The 20318-nt window shown below is 42.0% G+C and overlaps 2 protein-coding genes and 1 pseudogene across 6 annotated transcripts; all 3 read left to right on the top strand.

Annotated features, from left to right (window-relative positions):
* The window catches only part of LOC109220468, a 23212-nt pseudogene extending 3761 nt beyond the window's left edge, over nucleotides 1–19451 (top strand).
* LOC109220469 lies at nucleotides 4033–7266 on the top strand. Of its 3 annotated transcripts, none has more exons than XM_019384937.1 (4): nucleotides 4033–4227; nucleotides 5742–5960; nucleotides 6611–6874; nucleotides 7006–7266. In XM_019384937.1, the coding sequence occupies exons 1-4, from the start codon at nucleotides 4099–4101 to the stop codon at nucleotides 7018–7020; spliced, it is 627 nt and encodes a 208-aa protein (XP_019240482.1). In that variant the 5' UTR covers nucleotides 4033–4098; the 3' UTR covers nucleotides 7021–7266. The 3 variants fall into 3 exon arrangements, with proteins under 3 accessions (XP_019240482.1, XP_019240483.1, XP_019240484.1); XM_019384938.1 differs by having other exon boundaries at nucleotides 7012–7266; XM_019384939.1 differs by lacking the exon at nucleotides 5742–5960.
* Nucleotides 9292–11039, top strand: LOC109220471. Of its 3 annotated transcripts, none has more exons than XM_019384940.1 (3): nucleotides 9292–9436; nucleotides 10416–10697; nucleotides 10768–11039. In XM_019384940.1, exons 1-3 carry the CDS (start codon nucleotides 9356–9358, stop codon nucleotides 10828–10830), a joined length of 426 nt encoding a protein of 141 aa, XP_019240485.1. In that variant the 5' UTR covers nucleotides 9292–9355; the 3' UTR covers nucleotides 10831–11039. The 3 variants fall into 3 exon arrangements, with proteins under 3 accessions (XP_019240485.1, XP_019240487.1, XP_019240486.1); XM_019384942.1 differs by having other exon boundaries at nucleotides 10777–11039; XM_019384941.1 differs by having other exon boundaries at nucleotides 10422–10697.
* Nucleotides 19452–20318: the final 867 nt, after the last annotated feature.

A 20318-nucleotide genomic window follows, 5' to 3' on the forward strand; every position in this document is an offset into this window, starting at 1 on the left:
AACCGTCGGCATCGGACTTATCGAAGGTGATGACTATCTTCGAGTCCTCATACCGTTCGTGGGCGATGGTCCGCTTTAGCCTGTGTGTGGTGGCGAGTTTGACGTGAATTGATCGCTGCTGTCGCCGCCTCCGACGATCATGTTTATCGTGCGAGTTGGGGAAGGTGGCTTTGGCGGTCCTGGGGACTGTTCTCGTCCGCGTGCTCATTTATTTTTCCTTTGTCACTTGAGTAGCTCCCTTAGGATCCCTGGTTTAGCATCCTGACCATCTTGCGTAGGCCGATTGCACATCTTCGGTTTTGTGCCTCGTTCCTGATGGAACTACACACAGGGCGTTTGATTTCCTTGTGCAGGGTCTTGATTTTCATCTTTTGCGGCCAGTGCACCTTGGTGCCTAGCTTCTCCAGTGCGTACACTAACTCTGAAGGAGACACACAAAATTTATGGGCCGTTAATAAAGGGAGGGCTACCTTTTTCGTTTCGTAGTGGCGACCTGTTCGCTGTAGTGCGTCTGTGTGCCTTGGGGCGGATGGGAGGATCTGATGTACGGCTTGATGTCGCTCTCTGTTGGAATGAGGGAGTGGTTCCCGTTCGTCCTTTACGTTCCGCATCTCTTCCTCCGTTTCTCAATGTATCGCCGTTAACCGTTGGGTCGGCCCGTTTAGGTCATCCTCGTCCGCTCGCACCTCTGCGCAATAAGCGTTATGGATTTCCTCCCATGTGGTAGGGGGATATTTCATGAGGCGGCTCAGCAGTTTCTTGGTCGCCCTTGAACCATTTCTGCTTAGCCCGTTCTGGAAAGCGGCGACTGCCATACCCTCCGATACATTTGGTAGGCTCATTCTTACCCTGTTAAACCTTGCCAGGAAGTCCCTGAGTCCCTCGCCTGCGTTTTGCCTGATGGCGAAGATGTCGTTTACCCTGGCTTCTGCTTTCTTCGCGCCTGCATGGGCTGTGACGAATTTATCCGCCATTTCCTCGAACGTTGATATCGCTTTAGCCGGTAGCTGAGAGTACCATGTTAAGGCCCCTCCTGTCAACGTCTCGCCAAACTTCTTCAGTAGTACTGAAGGTACCTGTTCTTTTGATAGGTCGTTGCCTTTCACGGCAGTGACGTAGTGGATCAGGTGGTCCTCGGGATCGGTGGTTCCGTCATAGACCCTCAAGTATGGAGGCATTTTGAAGGTTTTAGGGGTGGAGTGAGGAGCAACTTCTTCGGTGTATAGTTGTTCGACGAATCTTCCTACGTCGCGTTTTGGTAGTAACTTGGGAGCACCGGGGATCTTGTCGACCCTCTCTTGATGTTCCTTCATCTGATCGCGGAGTGCCTCGTTTTCATTTTCTATTTCTTCCATCTTCTTTAAGATGGCTGTTAGCGTGCCATTGTTGGTTTGCGTCTCGATGGGTCTGTTATTTACCAGTGTAACTTCTGGTTCACCCACCGCAGCAATGGTACCTACCATTGGTGTAAATACGACGTTACTTTGCGGTGGCTTTTCAATCAAGCCACTTAAAGCGCTTGTTAGCCATCTTTCCAATAGCTCTTTGACCGCAGAGGGTGCTTCCGTGGCTGTAGATGTGGAAGCTCCCTTGCGTAAGATCGTCAGACCTTCGGATGGGGAAGGAGAGATCTCTGCACTTGGTGTGATGCTTGGGGTTTCATTCAGGATGCCATCGTCACTGGCCTCGTTGAGAGGACCTAGGAGATTGGTTGTGACACCCATTATGGCTTTCGATCTGGCGTTGTTTTCGGCCATTTCCTGTTTTTGAGTGGTGTAGAGAATAGTGGTTGGTTGATCTCTAGGTGGATACTATGGTTTTGATTCTCGAAATCCCCACAGACGGCGCCAAATTGTTTGGCTTAAAAGTTGTTGATGCACTTTGTAAGCGATAAAACAATCAAAAAATAGAGGAAGGGAAATCGTAATCAAATATAATAATCCTAGAGATGCAAAGATGATAATGTTTGTTATAGATCCAGTGTTAGAGGGATGACAATGTATGTTCATAAGATATATTAATCGGAAGTAGAGATAGAGAGAGAGAAAGATATAAAATGAGAGAGTTGTATTAGATCAGATAGATCACTCTTTACAATGTGGAGGTCTCCTTTATATAATAGAAGACCTTCCTCGAAAGAATCAAAAGGTTACAGAGATAGGTAACGTCTTTCTGGTGTAGACGCTGAGTTCTAAACGACGCCGCTTTCGTCCTCACGGCCGAGTCGTACCCGCTACGTTGGTCGGCGTACACTCATTGGGCGCGCCCGCTGGCGTAGAGATACTGAGGGTTAAATTTGACACTATACACCCTTGTCAAATCAATTCCAATTCACACGTTAACAATTTATACTACACATTTTATGTAAGCCAAACAATTACTTTATTTACAAAGCTAAAAAAATTTCTTTCTTTTTATATGAGAAAGTCTACTTTTATACTAAAAATACTAAATATTTTTTTAAATACCTATAAATCGGGGTTTTGCATCTATACACAGTTTTAGGGTCACAATTGAACCTATACCACTTTGCAAAAAAGTTTGCAAGCGTATCCACTTTACGAGACTTCAGACTTATGAGTCTGAAGTTAAAAAAAATGCCTGAAGTGAAAAAATTGCACTTCAAATGCACTTAAGGCCAAATAGGTCTGAAGTGCAACCAATGGTTTCATGCACTTAAGGCTAATAAGTATGAAGTGAAAAATTGCACTTTAGATGCACTTAAGGCCAATAAGTTTGAAGTGAAAAATTGTACTTCAAATGCTAAGGCCAAAAAGTCGGAAGTGCAACAAATGTTTTCATTCACTTAAGGCCAATAAGTCTGAAGTGAAAAAATTGCACTTTAAATGCATTTAAGGCCAAATAGGTCTGAACTGCCAATAAGTCTGAAGTGAAAAATTGCACTTCAGGTGCACTTTAGGCCAAAAGGTCTGAAGTGCAACAAACATTTTGCAATACTTAAGACCAATAAGTCTGAAGTAAAAAATTGCACTTCAAATGCACATAAGGCCAAAAGGTCTGAAGTGCAACAAACATTTTGCTACACTTAAGGCCAATAAGTCTAAAGTGACAAATTACACTTCAGATGCACTTAAGGCCAAAAGGTCTGAGGTGCTATAAACATTTTCATTCACTTAATGCCAATAAGTCTGAAGTGAAAATTGCCCAGAAATAGAAATTTGTTCTTCGAATTATAACAATCCAATATATGATTTAATACCTAAATAAACTCCAAATGAGCTCAAATTTGAAAAATAACCTCCAAATATCATCAGGAACAAACCCCAATCATCAATTTGTCAAAACAACAATAAATCTAATGAACCCATTTAGTAATTAAGAAAAATAAGAAGAAGAAACCCTAAGCAATAGTAAAAAAATAAAGCGTCATAACAGCTCACAATTGTAAAATATCATAAACTACAATATATTTACAACCACCATATAAAATCATTGTCACCCGAAGAAGAAGAAGGAGGAGAAGAAGAAAACGAAGGAGAAGAGGAGGAGAAAGAGGCTTGAAGTTGTTTAAAAAATGGGTACAAGTTAAAACTTTTTTAAAAAGTCGATATAGGTTAAATGGGGGCGACCAAATAAGGTGCCCGTGCAATTTTTACCTATAAACCTATTATTTTTAAAAAATAGGGCCTCCCAAATTTGGGGCCTAAGGCAAGTACAAGCCTTATTAACTACAACATTAGAGCTGGCCATGGACGTTAGACACAATTTTGTTTATCAAATACGGAGGAAAACACTTCTCAAATCAATTGATTAAACACAAATTGCTATGTCCAAAAAGTACTTGATCTCTAAAAAGTTATTTTGATAAAAGTAATAAACAGATTTTGAATACTTAATCAAACATATTTAAATGGAATCTCTTATGTACACGAGATAAAGATCTGAATTAGGGAAACGCGCTATTGGCCTGTCAAAGATGTTTTAAATTGATATACTTTTTTGTTTGTTAAACACGAGTTCCGCTCATGCTCATATAAAGTAATACTATATCATATATCGTATATTTCAAGTCGTTATAAATTATCGCTGAAAAGGTTATATAAAGGTGGGGGTAGTCGCTAGTATTCATTTTAAGATATGGAGACGGCGAAAATGTGTAGAGGATTGGTGATGCTCAGCGTAATGGTGGCTGTAGCCGTACTTTGCAGCCACCGGCTGGCTATGGCAGAAGAGGTGGCCGAGCAGTTTGACAGTGAGCTTGCGCAAGTAAGTTCTCAATCTTCTTTCATATACTTGGGAGAATTGCCAAACCTCTATCTTTAGGCGCACACGTTATTTACACTAAATCACAATTAGTTTATTAGTTGAAGTGATAGACTAAGGTGAGAATATATACTTTAATTTTTAACCATGATCAAGTGGAAAAATAAGACAAATTTATATTGCAAACACATATATCATGCATTTACTAAGTTATTGAATATGGAGTATCAAACAGGGATCAAATAAGTTTTTGGTTCTGACCTGCTATAGACATGTAAAGCAGGTAGAACCCATAGAATTTAAATTTTGGATTCGCCTCCTGACACTATTGTTTGACTCAAAAGTAATTTAACACTTCTTAAGCAAATCAATCAAATAGATGAAGGGGTAAATCCTAGTTAACTCTAGATCCGAGACGAATAATATGAGTAGAAAAACATAGTCGAGTATAAATATTGGGCGTGATTATAGCCAGATTTACTAACATAAAGAAAGATGCATTGAATAACATTAAATGGCAATAAAATGTAGATAAAGGAAAAGATTCACCCGATCTTGAGTTAGTCGGATCTTCTTTCATTTGATAAAGATGAATGATAGACAAAATACAAGAACCATTGGACCCTTTTTGGATCTGATGAAGGTTTTGGATCGCAGATCCTCTTCTCTCTTTTGAGAGATGTGTTTACATATTTTCTAGAAAGAGGGAGAGGTAGACCGAGCGAGAGCCCCTTTTTGGGAAGACCCCCCCTCCTATTTATAAGGGGGGTATCCATAGAAAATCCTTACAAAAGGTACACTTTAGAGAGAATATTCGGTAGAATATTCCTTTTGAGTATTCTAAAGCAAACTAGCAGTTTCATGACTGTCCGTCCTCGGCCTATCCAACCACGACTGTATGGGGTCAAATTTGACCGTCAGCGTCTCTACATCAATGGGTACGCCCAGTGAGTGTACGCCGACTAACGTAAGGGTACGACTCGGACGTGGGGACAAAAGCGACATCGTTTAGGACTCAGTGTCTTCACTAGGAAAACGTTACCTATTTTTGTAACTTTTTGATTATTTCGAGGAAGGTCTCCTATTATATAAGGGAGACCTTCACATTGTAAAGAGGGGGACTCCAGAATAATACAACTCTCTCATTTTCTGACTCTCTCTATCTCTGCCTCAAACGAACATATTCTCTTGAGTTCATATTATCACTGTATAATACTAGATCTACAACAATAACATCATCTTTACATCTCTAGGTCTACTATATTTGATTACGATTTACCCTTCCCTTATTTTTGATTGTTTTCTAGCTTACAAAGTATATTGTTAGCTTTTGAGCCAAACAACGACCTTCTTGATGACGGTCCGGCCTTGGCTTTACTGATGACGGCCCGACCTTGGTCTGTCCGACCTTGGCTTTATTGATGACGGTCCGACCTTGGCTTTATGTCTTCATGTGCCGAATTTCTCTGGTCTAGTTTTGACCCATACAACTATAAACTTGCTATGGACATGTAAAGCGTGGACGATGGGATGCTAGTTGCAGGAAGTTCGTGCCTTGTGTGCAGAACCCAAGTAGCAGCTGCATAACCGAATGCTGCGACTCATTCAACTTCTGGGCTCCCCTTCCACAAAAATGCAGCTGCTGGCGTACTGCCCGAAACACTAATAGAGAAGCTTTATATGCTCTTCAAAATTATTGTGGCTTCCAGCCGCCTACACTTTGTCCACATTTGCAAGTTAGTAAATTTTCTGCCTTTTTGTCTTCTTCACATTAGTCATTATTCACTCCTTTATGTTAAAATACCTTTAAGTCCTATACATCGATAGTGTAAATGATACCTTACAGAATTAATGAGATTACATGTAAGGTATTTACAGATAGATTTTCATGACAAGCATTACTTGGTAACTCAGTAAAAATTGTCATATACCCTACTATAGTGAAGGATGCAGGATTTTTTTCAAAGGGAGTTCAACGTCTACTATATATATACATATAAGAAAATTGATCTTGCATACACAGTGTAATTTTCCGGCGACCCGCTTCTGCCCCTACTCTAGCTACTATCATAGGTTCAACAACAGAACTGTAATGTAAAACATAAACACATCGGAAGAGCACTAAGAAAATCTTCTCTGTTTAGGAGTACATTTTTTTCTCAACTTTTCTTTTTATAAAATTCAAAAGACAAACCAATAATTCACCCCACATGTTCTTTCTTGAATTTATATGACACAAAGTGCCTTACCAAAAACTAAAGGATCAGTGAAAACAAATGAGTTCCATTTTTTATTTGTCTTCTGAGAAATATTATACTACAAGTTAAATACAAAGTACTGTATAAATTAGTTTCACCCTCACAAATGTAATGTGAAAATCAAGCAGCTGCAAGAGGTGGCGGAAACTAGGGAGGCCATAGACAGCAAGAGCAGTAGCAACCAGCAGGCGGCTACTTGTTGTGCTAAAGATAAAGAAAAGATAAAGAGTTGCATGTTTAACACAGCTTCCATTGACCAATGTTGCCCAACATTCAAGATAATGCTTGGCCGTAATTGCGACTGCTACAATTACGCCAAGAATTTAGACAATCAAGCTCTCATCACACTTGAGAGCTACTGTGATGTCACCGATCCATGCAATAAAGCTCAAGTAATTACTCCTCTTTTTCTCTTCTTAATTAATTCTTTTCACATCATGAATGACTCCTTCATTATATGCGCCTCTATCATTTTGCAAATTTCCTTGCGTATGGACTAATAATGCATGTCTGTTTTTGTTAGTTTCAGGTGATGTAGGATTCTGAGAAAGGGATGGAAGTAATCTAAAAAATGTTTAGTTCTATTGTATGATGAACTACTGGTCCTCTATGTAGCAAAGTTTCGTTATGTTTAGAGCCCTATGATGTAGAACATAGTTGTTTCACCATAAGCGATAGCAATAAACTTCGGTCTATCTGCATCTCTTTATTCAGATAGATGATCTTCTCCAGCTCTTCTTTTCTGATCTACATTATAAAGATGAGCTAGACCACCTTTAACATATAGTTTGTGTTCATGCATCTTTTTACTTCTTAACACCTCATTGAAGTTTTACTTGATTTTGTGGCAACATGGCATCCCTATCATGTGCAAAAAATTTATGATCAAAGTCTCATAGCTCTACTTCTCAATAATTTCTAGCAAAAGCAAAAGTTTCAAACTTTAAATGTTCACAAAAGCTTCCACAATTGCTAGCATAATAGAAATGCAAAATGATAGAGGAACATCATATTATGGTTCAATAATGTACTATATGCACACAAGACTAAGAAGAATCATAGTTGAAAGTAGGTAACTAACTACCAAATTTAGCTTGTAAAAACTTATGAAGAGTTGCCAATTGATTCCAATGCTTACTTACGTCCCTTAAAAAGCAAGGTCAGTCATCAGTAAGCTCAAGATCAAGAAACGGGTAAAGCTATATGATTCCAATTCTTTCCTGACCTTTAATCATGACAAGTAAGGGCGTCTCAATTTCGTTTGTGAATGAATTCCATTAGAGCTTGATGAAGAAGTGTTTAAGCTCTCATTACTTATTGGAGGAATTGTTACGTCCTCATTTGCAAGTTCGGCATCAAGTTGGTCACTAACTTGTTGCAAATGTAGCTTCTCCGACATTGCTAGTGCTGAATATATTTTGCTCTTTTGCCTCATATTACTCATATGAATTATCCTGCAGGGTTACTTCAAAAAATTACAAAATTATAAGATACTTAATGCAGTAGAAAGAAGCAGAAAGCATAAAATTTTATATCCAGCTTCTCTGCTAGAGGGGATTTCATCATATGAGACAGATCATTCAGTTGGCAATGACTTAATTAGCCTTTACCTTTGCTCCTTTTCTGGTTAAGAGGCAGCATTATATATAATTACAACTAATATTAACTAAAACAAGTATAACGAAACCAGAGAAACAGATATATTCCAATACTTAGGTAGCTGAATTTACAGAAACAGAGACATTCCAATACTGAAGAAACGAAAAATAACAAGACTAGCATGCATCCTAATGATACAAACGAATAATGAATGAAAAATTTGCTTAATTTTGCACCACCATGATAAAGATTTTGATTCCCGCCCTCTAACAACTCATTTAATTTTTTCTTTTCTCTTCTTAACTTACATCTTGTGCGCACTATGGTACTTACAAGATATGCCCTTTAAAGTACTGTTATTTTCTGACATCATTATATTAGTTAGCGGAGAAATCCCCGGAGAATATCATTTAATAACAACAACAACAATAATAATAATAATAATAATAATAATGCAACAGTAATGCAACAGGGGCATATGCACATTAACATTGGTCCAAGCCTTGGCAGAAAATTTTCACAAAAAATGATATGGAAAAAAAAAGTAGTTATAGTTTGAATTAGCTAATATTTTCTATGAGAAAAATATTACTAATTTAAAAGAATAATGTACTTGGGGGCGACTACAAATATCGCCACTAAAAGTGGTGCTTTATGTCGCCTGTTGAAGTGGCTGCAGTGACAATATTTGTAGTCACCACCAAATATATTTTCGGGCGCATTTGCTTGCTATTTGTGGCGATCTCTGTCGCCAAAAAGCTACTAATAAAACAATAAAATTAAAGATTCAGCGAACACCAACTTGTTCCAATAGAACCCCTAAATTCTGACATTAAGCAGCAATTAAGCGAAAGACCAACAGAAAGAGAAATTCCCAGCTACGAGATGCAGGTCGGTCATAATTATGTGTGCTTTTTTATCTTTAGTGCTTAAGTATCTTGATTAGGAAAATGCTAGAATTTTGAATTGCCTTATTCTTCCTTTTATAAACAAGCAAGTAGACATAAAATAAAATTTCTCAAATAAAGGAGGACATATCCAGATCTGAAATAAGAAAACGTGCCATTTCCTGTCAATGAACTTTTGAATTAATCATATTATATTTTCCTAACCACGATTTCTGCGCATGCTTATAGAAATTAGTATATAATATGTCAAATTGTTATAAATAATCACTTAAAAAGGTTATATAATGGTGGGGGTACTAGCGAGCTATAGTATGCATTTTAACACAAATTAAACTTTAATAGAAAATTAAGAAGGAGACGGCGAAAATGAGGAGAGGTTTGGTGATGCGCAGCTTGATGGTGGCTGCTGTTATACTTTGCAATCACCGGTCGGCTACGGCAGAAGAGGTAAACTCATGATATAAATTAGTTTTTTTCTTCTTCTTTTTCAGTGTATTATAAAGTTTCTTTCTTTCCATGTTATATACTTCAACCACAAATTATTAATTGTTCCTTCCTTTAAAACTAAACTATATTTATTATTTTTCTTCTCTTGTAACTGCTAGAACTAAAGTCAATTAAAACGATATATAGATGCATGAAATTTGATGAATGAGCAACTCACTCCATTTTCCCCCCTTACCATAAAACAGGGTTCTATTTATCTTGTTATTAGAGAAAAAAGGTAGAAAAATTAAGCTTGGGAAATTTGCTTCAATTAATCTTTTTTTTTTTTTGGGTACATGATTTCCTTGTATTATTGGTTAACTAAAAGAAAGTTGTAACTGGACTCGTTATTCTAAAAGTTCAATTACAGAATTACTTTTAAAAGTTCTATAGCAAATATAAACAGAAAATACTTATTTGCACTTGTTGTTTTCACCCAATAATATTAACTTTGTTCAGTTAATTGATAGATTGAAGAGCTTGACTATTTGACCGGGTACATTTTAACTTAGGCACTAATCGACTTTTGTATGAACTCTGTCCAAAAATTTCACTCACTTCTGCTTGGGAGGTGAGAATATATTATACCGTTAAGTGAAAGAATATAGAACTGGAATATTCGATCGGCCACGAAGAATAATGAAATCAAAGAGCAATTTTTACTAGATTTAAAGATATATTTTTGTAGGAGTTTAGTGTAATGGACCTAGTCTACCAATGTTAAAAGAATTGATTTTCCCCCCCTCATTTTTCCCAAAACTAACTCGTTTTGGTTTAATCCTCCTATGTGTTTTGTATTTTGTTGTTTATTTTTTCGAAAAATGTGAAAGAAATATGTATGTACAAATTAAATACATATGTCATGCATTCAGTAATTTGATCAAAATATGTTTGGATGTTGTCCTAAAAAAATTGGTATGTATGGATATGTAAAATAAAGGAGCAGCAAGTGGAATTAGCAGAAGTGAGCAAGAGTAACACATGGCCATGGACACTATCTGTACCCAGCGAGAATAATGATGGTTGTCATGAAATCTTCAAATGCATGGTGTACCCAAATAGAAGCTGCATAACCGAATGCTGCAAGTCATACCCCTTCAGTCTTTACCCTACAAAATTTTGCATTTGCTGGTATAGAGCCGAGCATGTGAATAAACGATCTTTTACTGCTCTGCAACAATATTGTGGCTTCAAGCAGTATGTTGTTTGTCCACGTATGCAAGTTAGTTTTCTCCCTTCTTTACATAACGAGTTTACTTTGTCTTTTTGAACAAAATCTAATTAATGCGAAGATCTTGCAGGAAATCAACATGCAGCAAGAGGTGTGTATGGGTCAGAATCCGACCCCACGATAATTAACGAGGCTAATCCCGTTTTAAGTTAATTCATGATTAATCAGTGGCACGACCACTCAGAATTGACGACGTTCAACCCGCCTCTGGCTCGGTCAACAAGGCCCTGGCCTATCCGCCACTATAGAGGCGAGATCTCAACGTGGTCACGGCCACTTATTGCCAGCTCACGAAGCCCACAGCTATAAATACCAAGAGAGGGGACCCTAGAAAAGGGGGGCTGCTTCTTCACTACTATAGACAGGAGAGAGAAGGGGGAAATATACCCATCTTATGGGAAGAGGAAAACACCATTGTAAGGCTCTGAACCTATTCATGGAGAGGCAGACCAAACAAATATTATCAATAAAGGCTTTTAATGTTTCTCCCCCTAATTCTGAGTACTTATTTTCGTTTCTTTCATTTGGTCCAATGGATTATTATGATTTGCTATGATTTTCCCGTGATTATTTGTATTGTTTTGCACTCATAAGATATGTGATAACTCTTGAGCAAACAATTTGGCGCCGTCTGTGGGGATTTCATAGCAAAATCGCGTAGTTCTTCCATGGACCAAAAGGAAAGAAACGCCGGAAAAAGAAGAAGCAGCCCCGCATAAACAAGCCAAAGCGGCAGATCTGGCCGATGGAAATCGAAGATCTCGAATCGAGATCCAGTTCCTCTGTCTCTCATCTATCGGATGGTGCAAACAAGAAGAAGAAGCCATCCCCCCTCTCTTTTGGGGAGAATCTTCGTAAGAGATCTCCCACATCCCTGATAAGGGCTCCAGCCGGAAACCAGCACGGAGGAATCTCGAATCGAGAATCGCCTCAAGGCAGCCTATAAACCCTGGTTGGGAAGACAACGGATGAGCCGCTCAAGGTCTCGAATCCAAACCGAGCTTCATCACTCAATACCCACAATATGGGACTCAGGCCGTGAGCCTTCGTCATCAAAGATCGACAAAGTTCAACAGCAGTTGAACTGGGACTTAGGCCATGGAGCCTTCGTCATCAAAGATCGAAAAAGTTCAACTACGGTTGAACCGGGACTCAGGCTATGCGCCTTCACCAAAAATGTTCGACTACGGTTGAACCAAGACAGGCTATGAGCCTTCAACAGAAAGTTCAACTAAGGTTGAACCGGGACTCAGGCTATGCGCCTTCGCCATTATATCAAGGCTATGCGCCTTCGTCAAAGAGTTCAACTACGCTTGAACCAAGACAGGCTATGAGCCTTCAACAGAAAGTTCAACTACGGTTTAACCGGGACTCAGGCCATGAGCCTTCGCCGTCAAAATTGACCAAGTTCAACCCCGGTTGAACCAAGACAGGCTACGCGCCTTCACCAGAAAGTTCAACTACAGTTGAACCGGGACTCAGGCTATGCGCCTTCGCCAGAATATCAAGGCTATGCGCCTTCGTCAAAGAGTTCAACTACAGTTGAACCAAGACAAGCTATGAGCCTTCAACAGAAAGTTCAACTACGGTTGAACCGGGAGTCAGGACATGAGCCTTCGCCGTCAAAATCGACCAAGTTCAACTATGGTTGAACCAAGACAGGCTACGCGCCTTCACCAGAAAGTTCAACTACGGTTGAACCGGGACTCAGGCTATGCGCCTTCGCCATTATATCAAGGCTATGCGCCTTCGTCAAAGAGTTCAACTACGGTTGAACCAAGACAGGCTACGCGCCTTCACCAGAAAGTTCAACTACGGTTGAACCGGGACTCAGGCTATGCGCCTTCGCATGCGCCTTCAACAGAGAGTTCAACTACGGTTGAATCGAGAAGGCTATGCGCCTTCACCAGAAAGTTCAACTACGGTTGAACCGGGACTCAGGCTATGCACCTTCGCCATTATATCAAGGCTATGCGCCTTCGTCAAAGAGTTCAACTACGGTTGAACCAAGACAGGCTATGAGCCTTCAACAGAAAGTTCAACTACGGTTGAACCGGGACTCAGGCTATGCGCCTTCGCCATTATATCAAGGCTATGCGCCTTCGTCAAAAAGTTCAACTACGGTTGAACCAAGACAGGCTACGCGCCTTCACCAGAAAGTTCAACTACGGTTGAACCGGGACTCAGGCTATGCGCCTTCGCCATTATATCAAGGCTATGCGCCTTCGTCAAAGAGTTCAACTACGGTTGAACCAAGACAGGCTACGCGCCTTCACCAGAAAGTTCAACTACGGTTGAACCGGGACTCAGGCTATGCGCCTTCGCCATTATATCAAGGCTATGCGCCTTCGTCAAAGAGTTCAACTACGGTTGAATCAAGACAGGCTATGAGCCTTCAACAGAAAGTTCAACTACGGCTGAACCGGGACTCAGGCCATGAGCCTTCGCCGTCAAAATCGACCAAGTTCAACTACGATTGAACCAAGACAGGCTACGCGCCTTCACCAGAAAGTTCAACTACGGTTGAACCGGGACTCAGGCTATGCGCCTTCGTCATTATATCAAGGCTATACGCCTTCGCCAATAGTTCAACTACGGTTGAACCAAGACGGGCTACGCGCCTTCACCAACAAGTTCAACCACAGTTGAACCAAAACAGGCTACGAGCCTTCGCCACCAAATTTAACAAAGTCCAACAACAGTCGAACTGGGACTCCGGCTGCGTACCTCCGCCAATAAATCCAGCCACGGTCGAACCTAGACTCAAGCTACGGGCCTTCGCTATTGAATCCAACGAGCTCGACCTCGCTCGAACTACAAGAATGGACGCCTTCGTCCTCAACTTTAGCAAGTCCAACCACAGTCGAACCGAGACTCAGGCCAAACGCTTTCATCTGTGAAAGCAAAGCCCGACCTCTAACAAATCAAAGCGCAGGATAGGCACCCTCGCCATTTCAAGTAAGTTCCCCCAACTCGAATTAAGATTCGGGCCACGTAAAGTTCGGCCCAGTCAAACTACGAGGCCGCGCTTTTTACTATCACGACCGGTAGTTCGACCGCGCCCGAACTGGGACTAAGGCTAAGCGCCGCTATCGCCAAATAACGGCCAAGGCTCGCCCGCACCGAGCTGAAAAAGCAAGGCCATCAACTATATTATGGCTAGGGCCATCGCCGCCAACGGTCGACCTAGATTCGACTACGGTGAGTAAACGACCCGACGACGGTCGAAGTTGCCTCTATGGCTAAGGCCGTCGATTCTATCACGACTAAAGTCGTCGAGTTAAATTCGACTAGGGCTGCCAACGTGAACGGTCAACAAAAAGCGCAACAAAAACTCTAAAGAACGAAAGAAAAACAGTGACAAAAAACAAGCACAAGGCAGGCGATGGAAAAGAAAATTTGTATATTTACAAAGTCAATTGCGGGTCATCCCCGCTTACACCCGGCCAAGGCCGATCAATACAAGAAATAAAAATAATAATAATACAAGAAACGCCTAAAACGCCAAGCAGCGAACAAGACAAGAAAAAATGCATAATCTTTTTACTCGGTGCCGTCTGCGCCACCGTCTGCACCAGCGTCAGCCTCTGGCGTCGCCGCGTCAAAACCACAATCGGCACGTGCCTCACGAGCCTTCTGACGTGCCCCCTCGAAAGCAGCCTCGGTCACGACTCCAGCCTCCCACAAACTCTTATATACATCACGTTGGGCCTCGGCAAAGACCCAAAGTTCCCGAGCCTGGCTGGAAGAAGCGGCCTGATCCCGTAGCCGCTGATTCTCTTCTTCTAAGGCTGTGATCCGGTCCGCCATGACCTGGGCGTCCTGCTCAAAGACACCAATCCGCTCCTCGAGACTCGCCTCTCTAAAGGCCGCAGCATCCCTTTCCAATGCCCGTTGGGATTCGTGCACGCGGATAGCCTCCTCCAACGCCCCGGCCCTCGACGAAGCATCCCTCACTTGAAGCTTCAATGCCGCGACCTCACCCTCCAACGCGGTCACTTTCCCGCTCCATGCCGCAGCGGCCTCCGCCGCCTTGGCCTCGCCCCGGCGTTCGCACTCAGCTGCGACCCTCTTCACCGCTTCGAGCTCCTCATCCTTTCGGCGGAGCTGCTCCTCGAGAGCACTCGTTCGGCCAAGTATTTGCTGCATCTGAAGCTCCCGCCTCGCCAGCTCTTCGACCAAGGCCCGGCTGCGAGGATCATTCCTCAAGCGCACGCGCAACTCTCGGCACTGATCTCGGTAGCGGCGATACTTCTCCAGCGCCCGCAAAAATATCCCCGAGCGGACCTTGGCTCGACGGATGCTCTCCACCTACAACTGATAAGACTGCAAAGCAAAGACAACGATTAGAATAAAAGAATAAACCTAAGGCAAAGAAGAAGCGAACCGACGTAACAGTACATACCCTCAAGCCCATCACGGCTACCTTATTCATTAGCCCGACATCCGTAACGCCCCTCAACGACGCATTCTCGGCCTCCGAGCATAGCAGCTCGAACTGTGGCACCAAGCTTTCCCCTTGGAGCAATAAGTTCAATTCCGTGGGAACTTCGATAAAGCGAGATCGCCCCCCTGCACGCACCGCTGAATTGGTGAGCCTTCTTGGAACATACGGACGTCGTCGGGATCCAATTCGGATTCGGACTCATCCTCACCCCTACAGCATCTCCTCCCGCCGCAGCCGCTGAAGGAGCGCTGGGCTCACCCACACTAGCAGCCGCTGAGGAACTACCTCCCGTTTCAGCGACTGGAACCACCAATTGAGTCGCCGAAGCGACGGTATCATCATGGCCTAAGCCAACCGGTCCAACCCCCATTGTTTGTCCACCCTCGAGGGCAGGCGCCGCAGCCACACTCTTCTCCGCGTCCGCCGGGGGGGGAGTCCAAATTAATTACCACAGGAGGAGCCGGCGCGAACGCGACCCTACGCCTTATCAACGGCCTCTCCTCCTCCCCATCTGATGACGATTCCGCTCTAGGGCGCGCAACCCCCGATGGCTTCATCCCGAAGTAGGGTCCGTGATGGAGAAGACACCGCTGAAGACTCGACTGATGCCGCCCTCGGTGTTGAGCACGACACCGGCGCTGCAGTAAGCCGAGCAACTGCACCAGGCCGACGGAAGGCCAGCTGAGGGGCCCTGACGCGGCGTGCCCTCCCTAATCACAAGAAAACAAGGTTGATGAATAGAGTTGAAACAAAGCAGAACCTAAGAAGAAATCAATTTTTTACCTGCCACGGGCCTACGGCCATGCCTCTCCCAGAAAGATGCCCATGTGCGTATCCCCCGCGTATGAGGGAGTACGGCCTCGACCCACTCACGTATCCAAGACAATGGGGCCGGCGGCGACCTGTCAGCTACAAAAAAGACACGAGTTAACGCCCATGATCACAAATCATAAAGAGGGAAAGAAAAAGGAATTCAACCACTAAAGAACTTACGTGCATGGTTCCAAGCCTCTGGGAACCCAGTAGCATCCGCCACCAGGTGCTTGGTCCTGATGTAAAAGAAGTGCTCGAAAGGGCGAGGGTCGACCTCGTCATCCAACTTCATGACCAGGCCCCTCGACCCACGAGGGCACGCCTGAATCATGGTGCCGCGGACTCTCTGGGGAGCGTAGAGACTCAGCACATGCTGCAGCGTGACCTCCCTACGGGCCAATTCCGCGTACTTGATGAACATTGCCAATAATTTGTAGAGGGAAGGAGTGAGCTGACCCGGGCATACCCCGTAATAACGGCAGAAATCCACCACCAGCATTGGGAGCGGGATCTTGAACCCCAACCTGAAAGGATAGGCGTAAAAAACGCAGTATCCCCGGCGATCGGTGTGGACCCTCTCCTCGCTTCTAGCGAGAACAATGTCTGCATGGGTAGGAACGACCCCCTGTTCCCGTAATCGGGCCATCCCAATCTCCCCCATTAACGGGGCTTCATCCACCGGTTCCTCTCCACCGTCGACGGTGAAATCAATCGCCAGACCTCCGGGCCGAGGAACCACCTCGTCAACCGACGGAATTTCGCTGGACTCCATCTGTTCTGCACCTCCCATCGCCGGAGATGGCCCTCCAACTACCGGAAAATCTACTGGAAGAGCACCGTGGGAAGAACTGACTGCCATTGTTGATCTACTGAAGACAAATGATACCACAATCAAAGGAAAGAAAAGAGAAGATGAATTAGCGAAATGAAAAAGTCTCCTCAGAGTCTCTCTCTCAGATGAACAATGAAGATATGAGAAATGAATGCCTCAACCCGCCTTTATAGGCAACATAAATGGCTTTCGCGAAACCCAATAGCCATCATTAACTGCACGACCAACCGTAAAATGGTTCGATTCTGCCGAAGCAAGCGTCATTATGACAAGCTCCGCGAAGCGGCTTCTCAGCCATCCGCCAGCGTCCCGCCGTCAGAATAATCGCAACGGCCTGCAAACGCTGAAAGAATGCGCCGTACGCCTTCAAAATTCTGGACGTGACCAAATACGTACCCGGCGCATACTCATTTTCCACGGCCATCTCCAAAATATGAAAAGCTCTCCAGCATATGAAAGGCTACGGCCATCGCTATTATATGAAAGGCTACGACCACCTCCAATATATGAAAGGCTACGGCCATCTCCAACGTGTAAACGACTAAGGCCGCCGCCGTCAATAAGTCGGCCCCCTTATTCGAGTTTTTTCAAATCACAATCGATGAAATCCGCTCATCGAGCTCGGCCGAAACACGACCTCAATAAGGGGAGGGACTAACTGTATGGGTCAGAATCTGACCTCACGGTAATTAACGGAGTTAATCTCCTCTTGAGCTAATCCATAATTAATAAGTGGTATGGCCACTTATTTATAAGAGGATTCGACTCTTGTCCGATTGAATGTACGAGGGCACGGCCCATTCATTCCCCCACGGGGACGGAACCTCAGCGTGGCCACGACCATTTATTGCCAGCTCACGAAGCTCATATCTATAAATACTAAGAGTGGAAGCCCTAGAAAGGGGGGCTGCTTCTTCACTACTATAGACAGGAGAGAGAAAGGAAAAATATACCCATCTTATGGGAAGAGAAAAACACCATTGTAAGGCTCTGAACCTCTTCATGGAGAGGCAGACCAAACAAATATTATCAATAAAGGCTTTTAATGTTTCTCCCCCTAATTCTGAGTACTTATTTTCGTTTCTTTCATTTGGTCCAATGGATAATTACGATTTGCTATGATTTTCCCGTGATTATTTGTATTGTATTGCACTCATAAGATATGTGATAACTTTTGAGCAAACAATTTTTTACTTAATTGAAGGCTAAATACGAATATCCAAAGGATCAAATTTGCAGTTATGTAGAGCTATTCACTTTGCAAAGCCAATAATTATTACATGTGTGATTTTCTATTCTTAACATACAACTTTAATTTGCAGATTTTTGCCCACCAAAAGAAACAAGAAATTGAAAGAAACTGAAAAGGAAGTTCAAGAATCGATTAGGCGTATTATTGACAACAGACTATAGGCAAAAGAAGCAGGGCAGGCTTTTAGTGATGATCTATTAGGTACACTACTGGAATCAAATTCCAATGAAATTGAAGAGCAAGGAAGCAAGGAATTTGGATTAACTATCCCTGAAGTAATTCAAGAGTGCAAATTATTTTATTTTGCTGGTCAAGAGACAACATCAGTGTGGCTTGGTTGGACTATGATTTTGTTATCTAGGCATCATGATTGGCAGGCAAAAGCTAGAGAGGAAGTTTTACAAGCCTTTGGAAGTGATGAACCAGCTTTTGATGAATTAAGTCGGTTAAAAATTGTAAGTTCTTTCACCATAACTTGGAAAATAACTCATGCATATATAGAACAGAGGAATCTAAGAGATTAAGGACCCATTTGGCAATAAACTTTGGCAGTTTGTTTTGTATTGTTTTTTGAAAACAGTGTTTGTTCATGAAATAAGATCAATTTTTGAAAAAAAAAAAAAGTTGAAAAAAATTTTCAAGGCAGTTTTTGGGTAAAAATATTCTATCCACTCACAAAACTTTAATTTTTTTTTCAAAATTAATGCACGTCCAAACATAACTTCGACTTTTAAAATTTATTTTTCAGCACAACTTCAGAAACTTGTTTTCATGTTTCAACCATATGTCCGAAAATTTTCACTTTTTTCACTAGCTAAAATTGCAGTCATTTTATAATTAGTAATCAAGATTTGTTATATCAGTTGGGAAAATTTTACTTATCCGTTGAATCATCTAAGTTATTAGTAAGCTGAAGTTGTAATACATCAATATATACTTTTCAGGTGTCAATGATCTTGAACGAGTCCCTAAGACTATATCCACCACTATCAACACGTATCAGAAGGACTAATGATGGAAACTAAATTAGGTGATCTGCATCTGCTAAATGGATCATTGCTATTTATACCAACGATCTTCTTGCATCATGACGAGGAAATTTGGGGAGAAGATGCAAAGGAGTTCAAGCCTGAGAGATTTAGTGAAGGTGTCTTAAAGGCAACAAAGGGGCAAATGACATTCTTTCCATTTGGGGCAGGACCGCGAATATGCATTGGACAAAACTTCGCAATGTTAGAAGCGAAAATGACTATAACCTTTATTCTACAACGCTTCTCTTTTGAGTACACACATGCTCCACAATCTATTGTAGCTTTGCAACCTAAGTTTGGTGCTCCGCTTATTCTTCATAGGCTCTAGTTTTGGCGACAAACTACCCCACTATTTGTAAGCAACGTCGTATCTAGGGCAAGAAAAATTGAACTCACACTACAAAAAAAGGGGTAAATTGCGGAGGTTTATTTGCGGAGGGTATAAATAATCTCCTCAATTTGCATAATTTTGCGGTAATATATTAGCCCCCATAAAATTATACAATTTACGGGGGTCTAATACATCCACAACCCTAAAAATAGCGGGTAATTTATTTCAGACTCCCTCCAATCTTTTCCGCCTAGAAACTTCCGCCCCTCAACAATAAAATACACTGTCTTCTTCTTCTTCGAACTTCTCTTTTCCTCACAGAGAAAGAATTCTCTTTTCTTCTTCGAACATTTATCACTTCCACAGGAATAAATAACCAATTTTCTCGTTATTGAGTGTGAGCCAAAATACACTCGTTCATTATTTCTTTATTGATTGAGTCCACTACAAATCTCTGCCGGTATTCTCCTTCTCCCAGGTTTGATTTTTCTCTTTTTTCCTTATTTCCCCTCATGGGTTTTCTGTTAATTTTGAATTTTTGTGTGTATTTGGTCGATCTGTATGATATATAGTGTTTGATGTTGAATTTTTGTGTGTATTAGATGGTCGATCTATATGAATTTTTGTGTGTATTTAGTTTGTTTACTTCTTTTATAGAGTCTCCCGTTTTCATGTGCTGTCCATATTTTTGTAGAATGGGTAAATGAATAATTGCTTCGGACTGCTAATAGGCTGTAGAGTATTATTATTATTTAGTACTCTAGTTATGATCTTTATGGGGGTGAAGTTAAAAGATAATGAATTAATGTGAGTCAGATATTATATAGTATGAGTTGTCATTATAGCCACCAACTGGAAACCACCATTTCTGGTTCATCACTTGAGATATTATATAGTAAATTCTGA

The sequence above is a fragment of the Nicotiana attenuata genome, unplaced genomic scaffold (assembly GCF_001879085.1).
Source record: "Nicotiana attenuata strain UT unplaced genomic scaffold, NIATTr2, whole genome shotgun sequence".
Classification (NCBI taxonomy): domain Eukaryota; kingdom Viridiplantae; phylum Streptophyta; class Magnoliopsida; order Solanales; family Solanaceae; genus Nicotiana; species Nicotiana attenuata.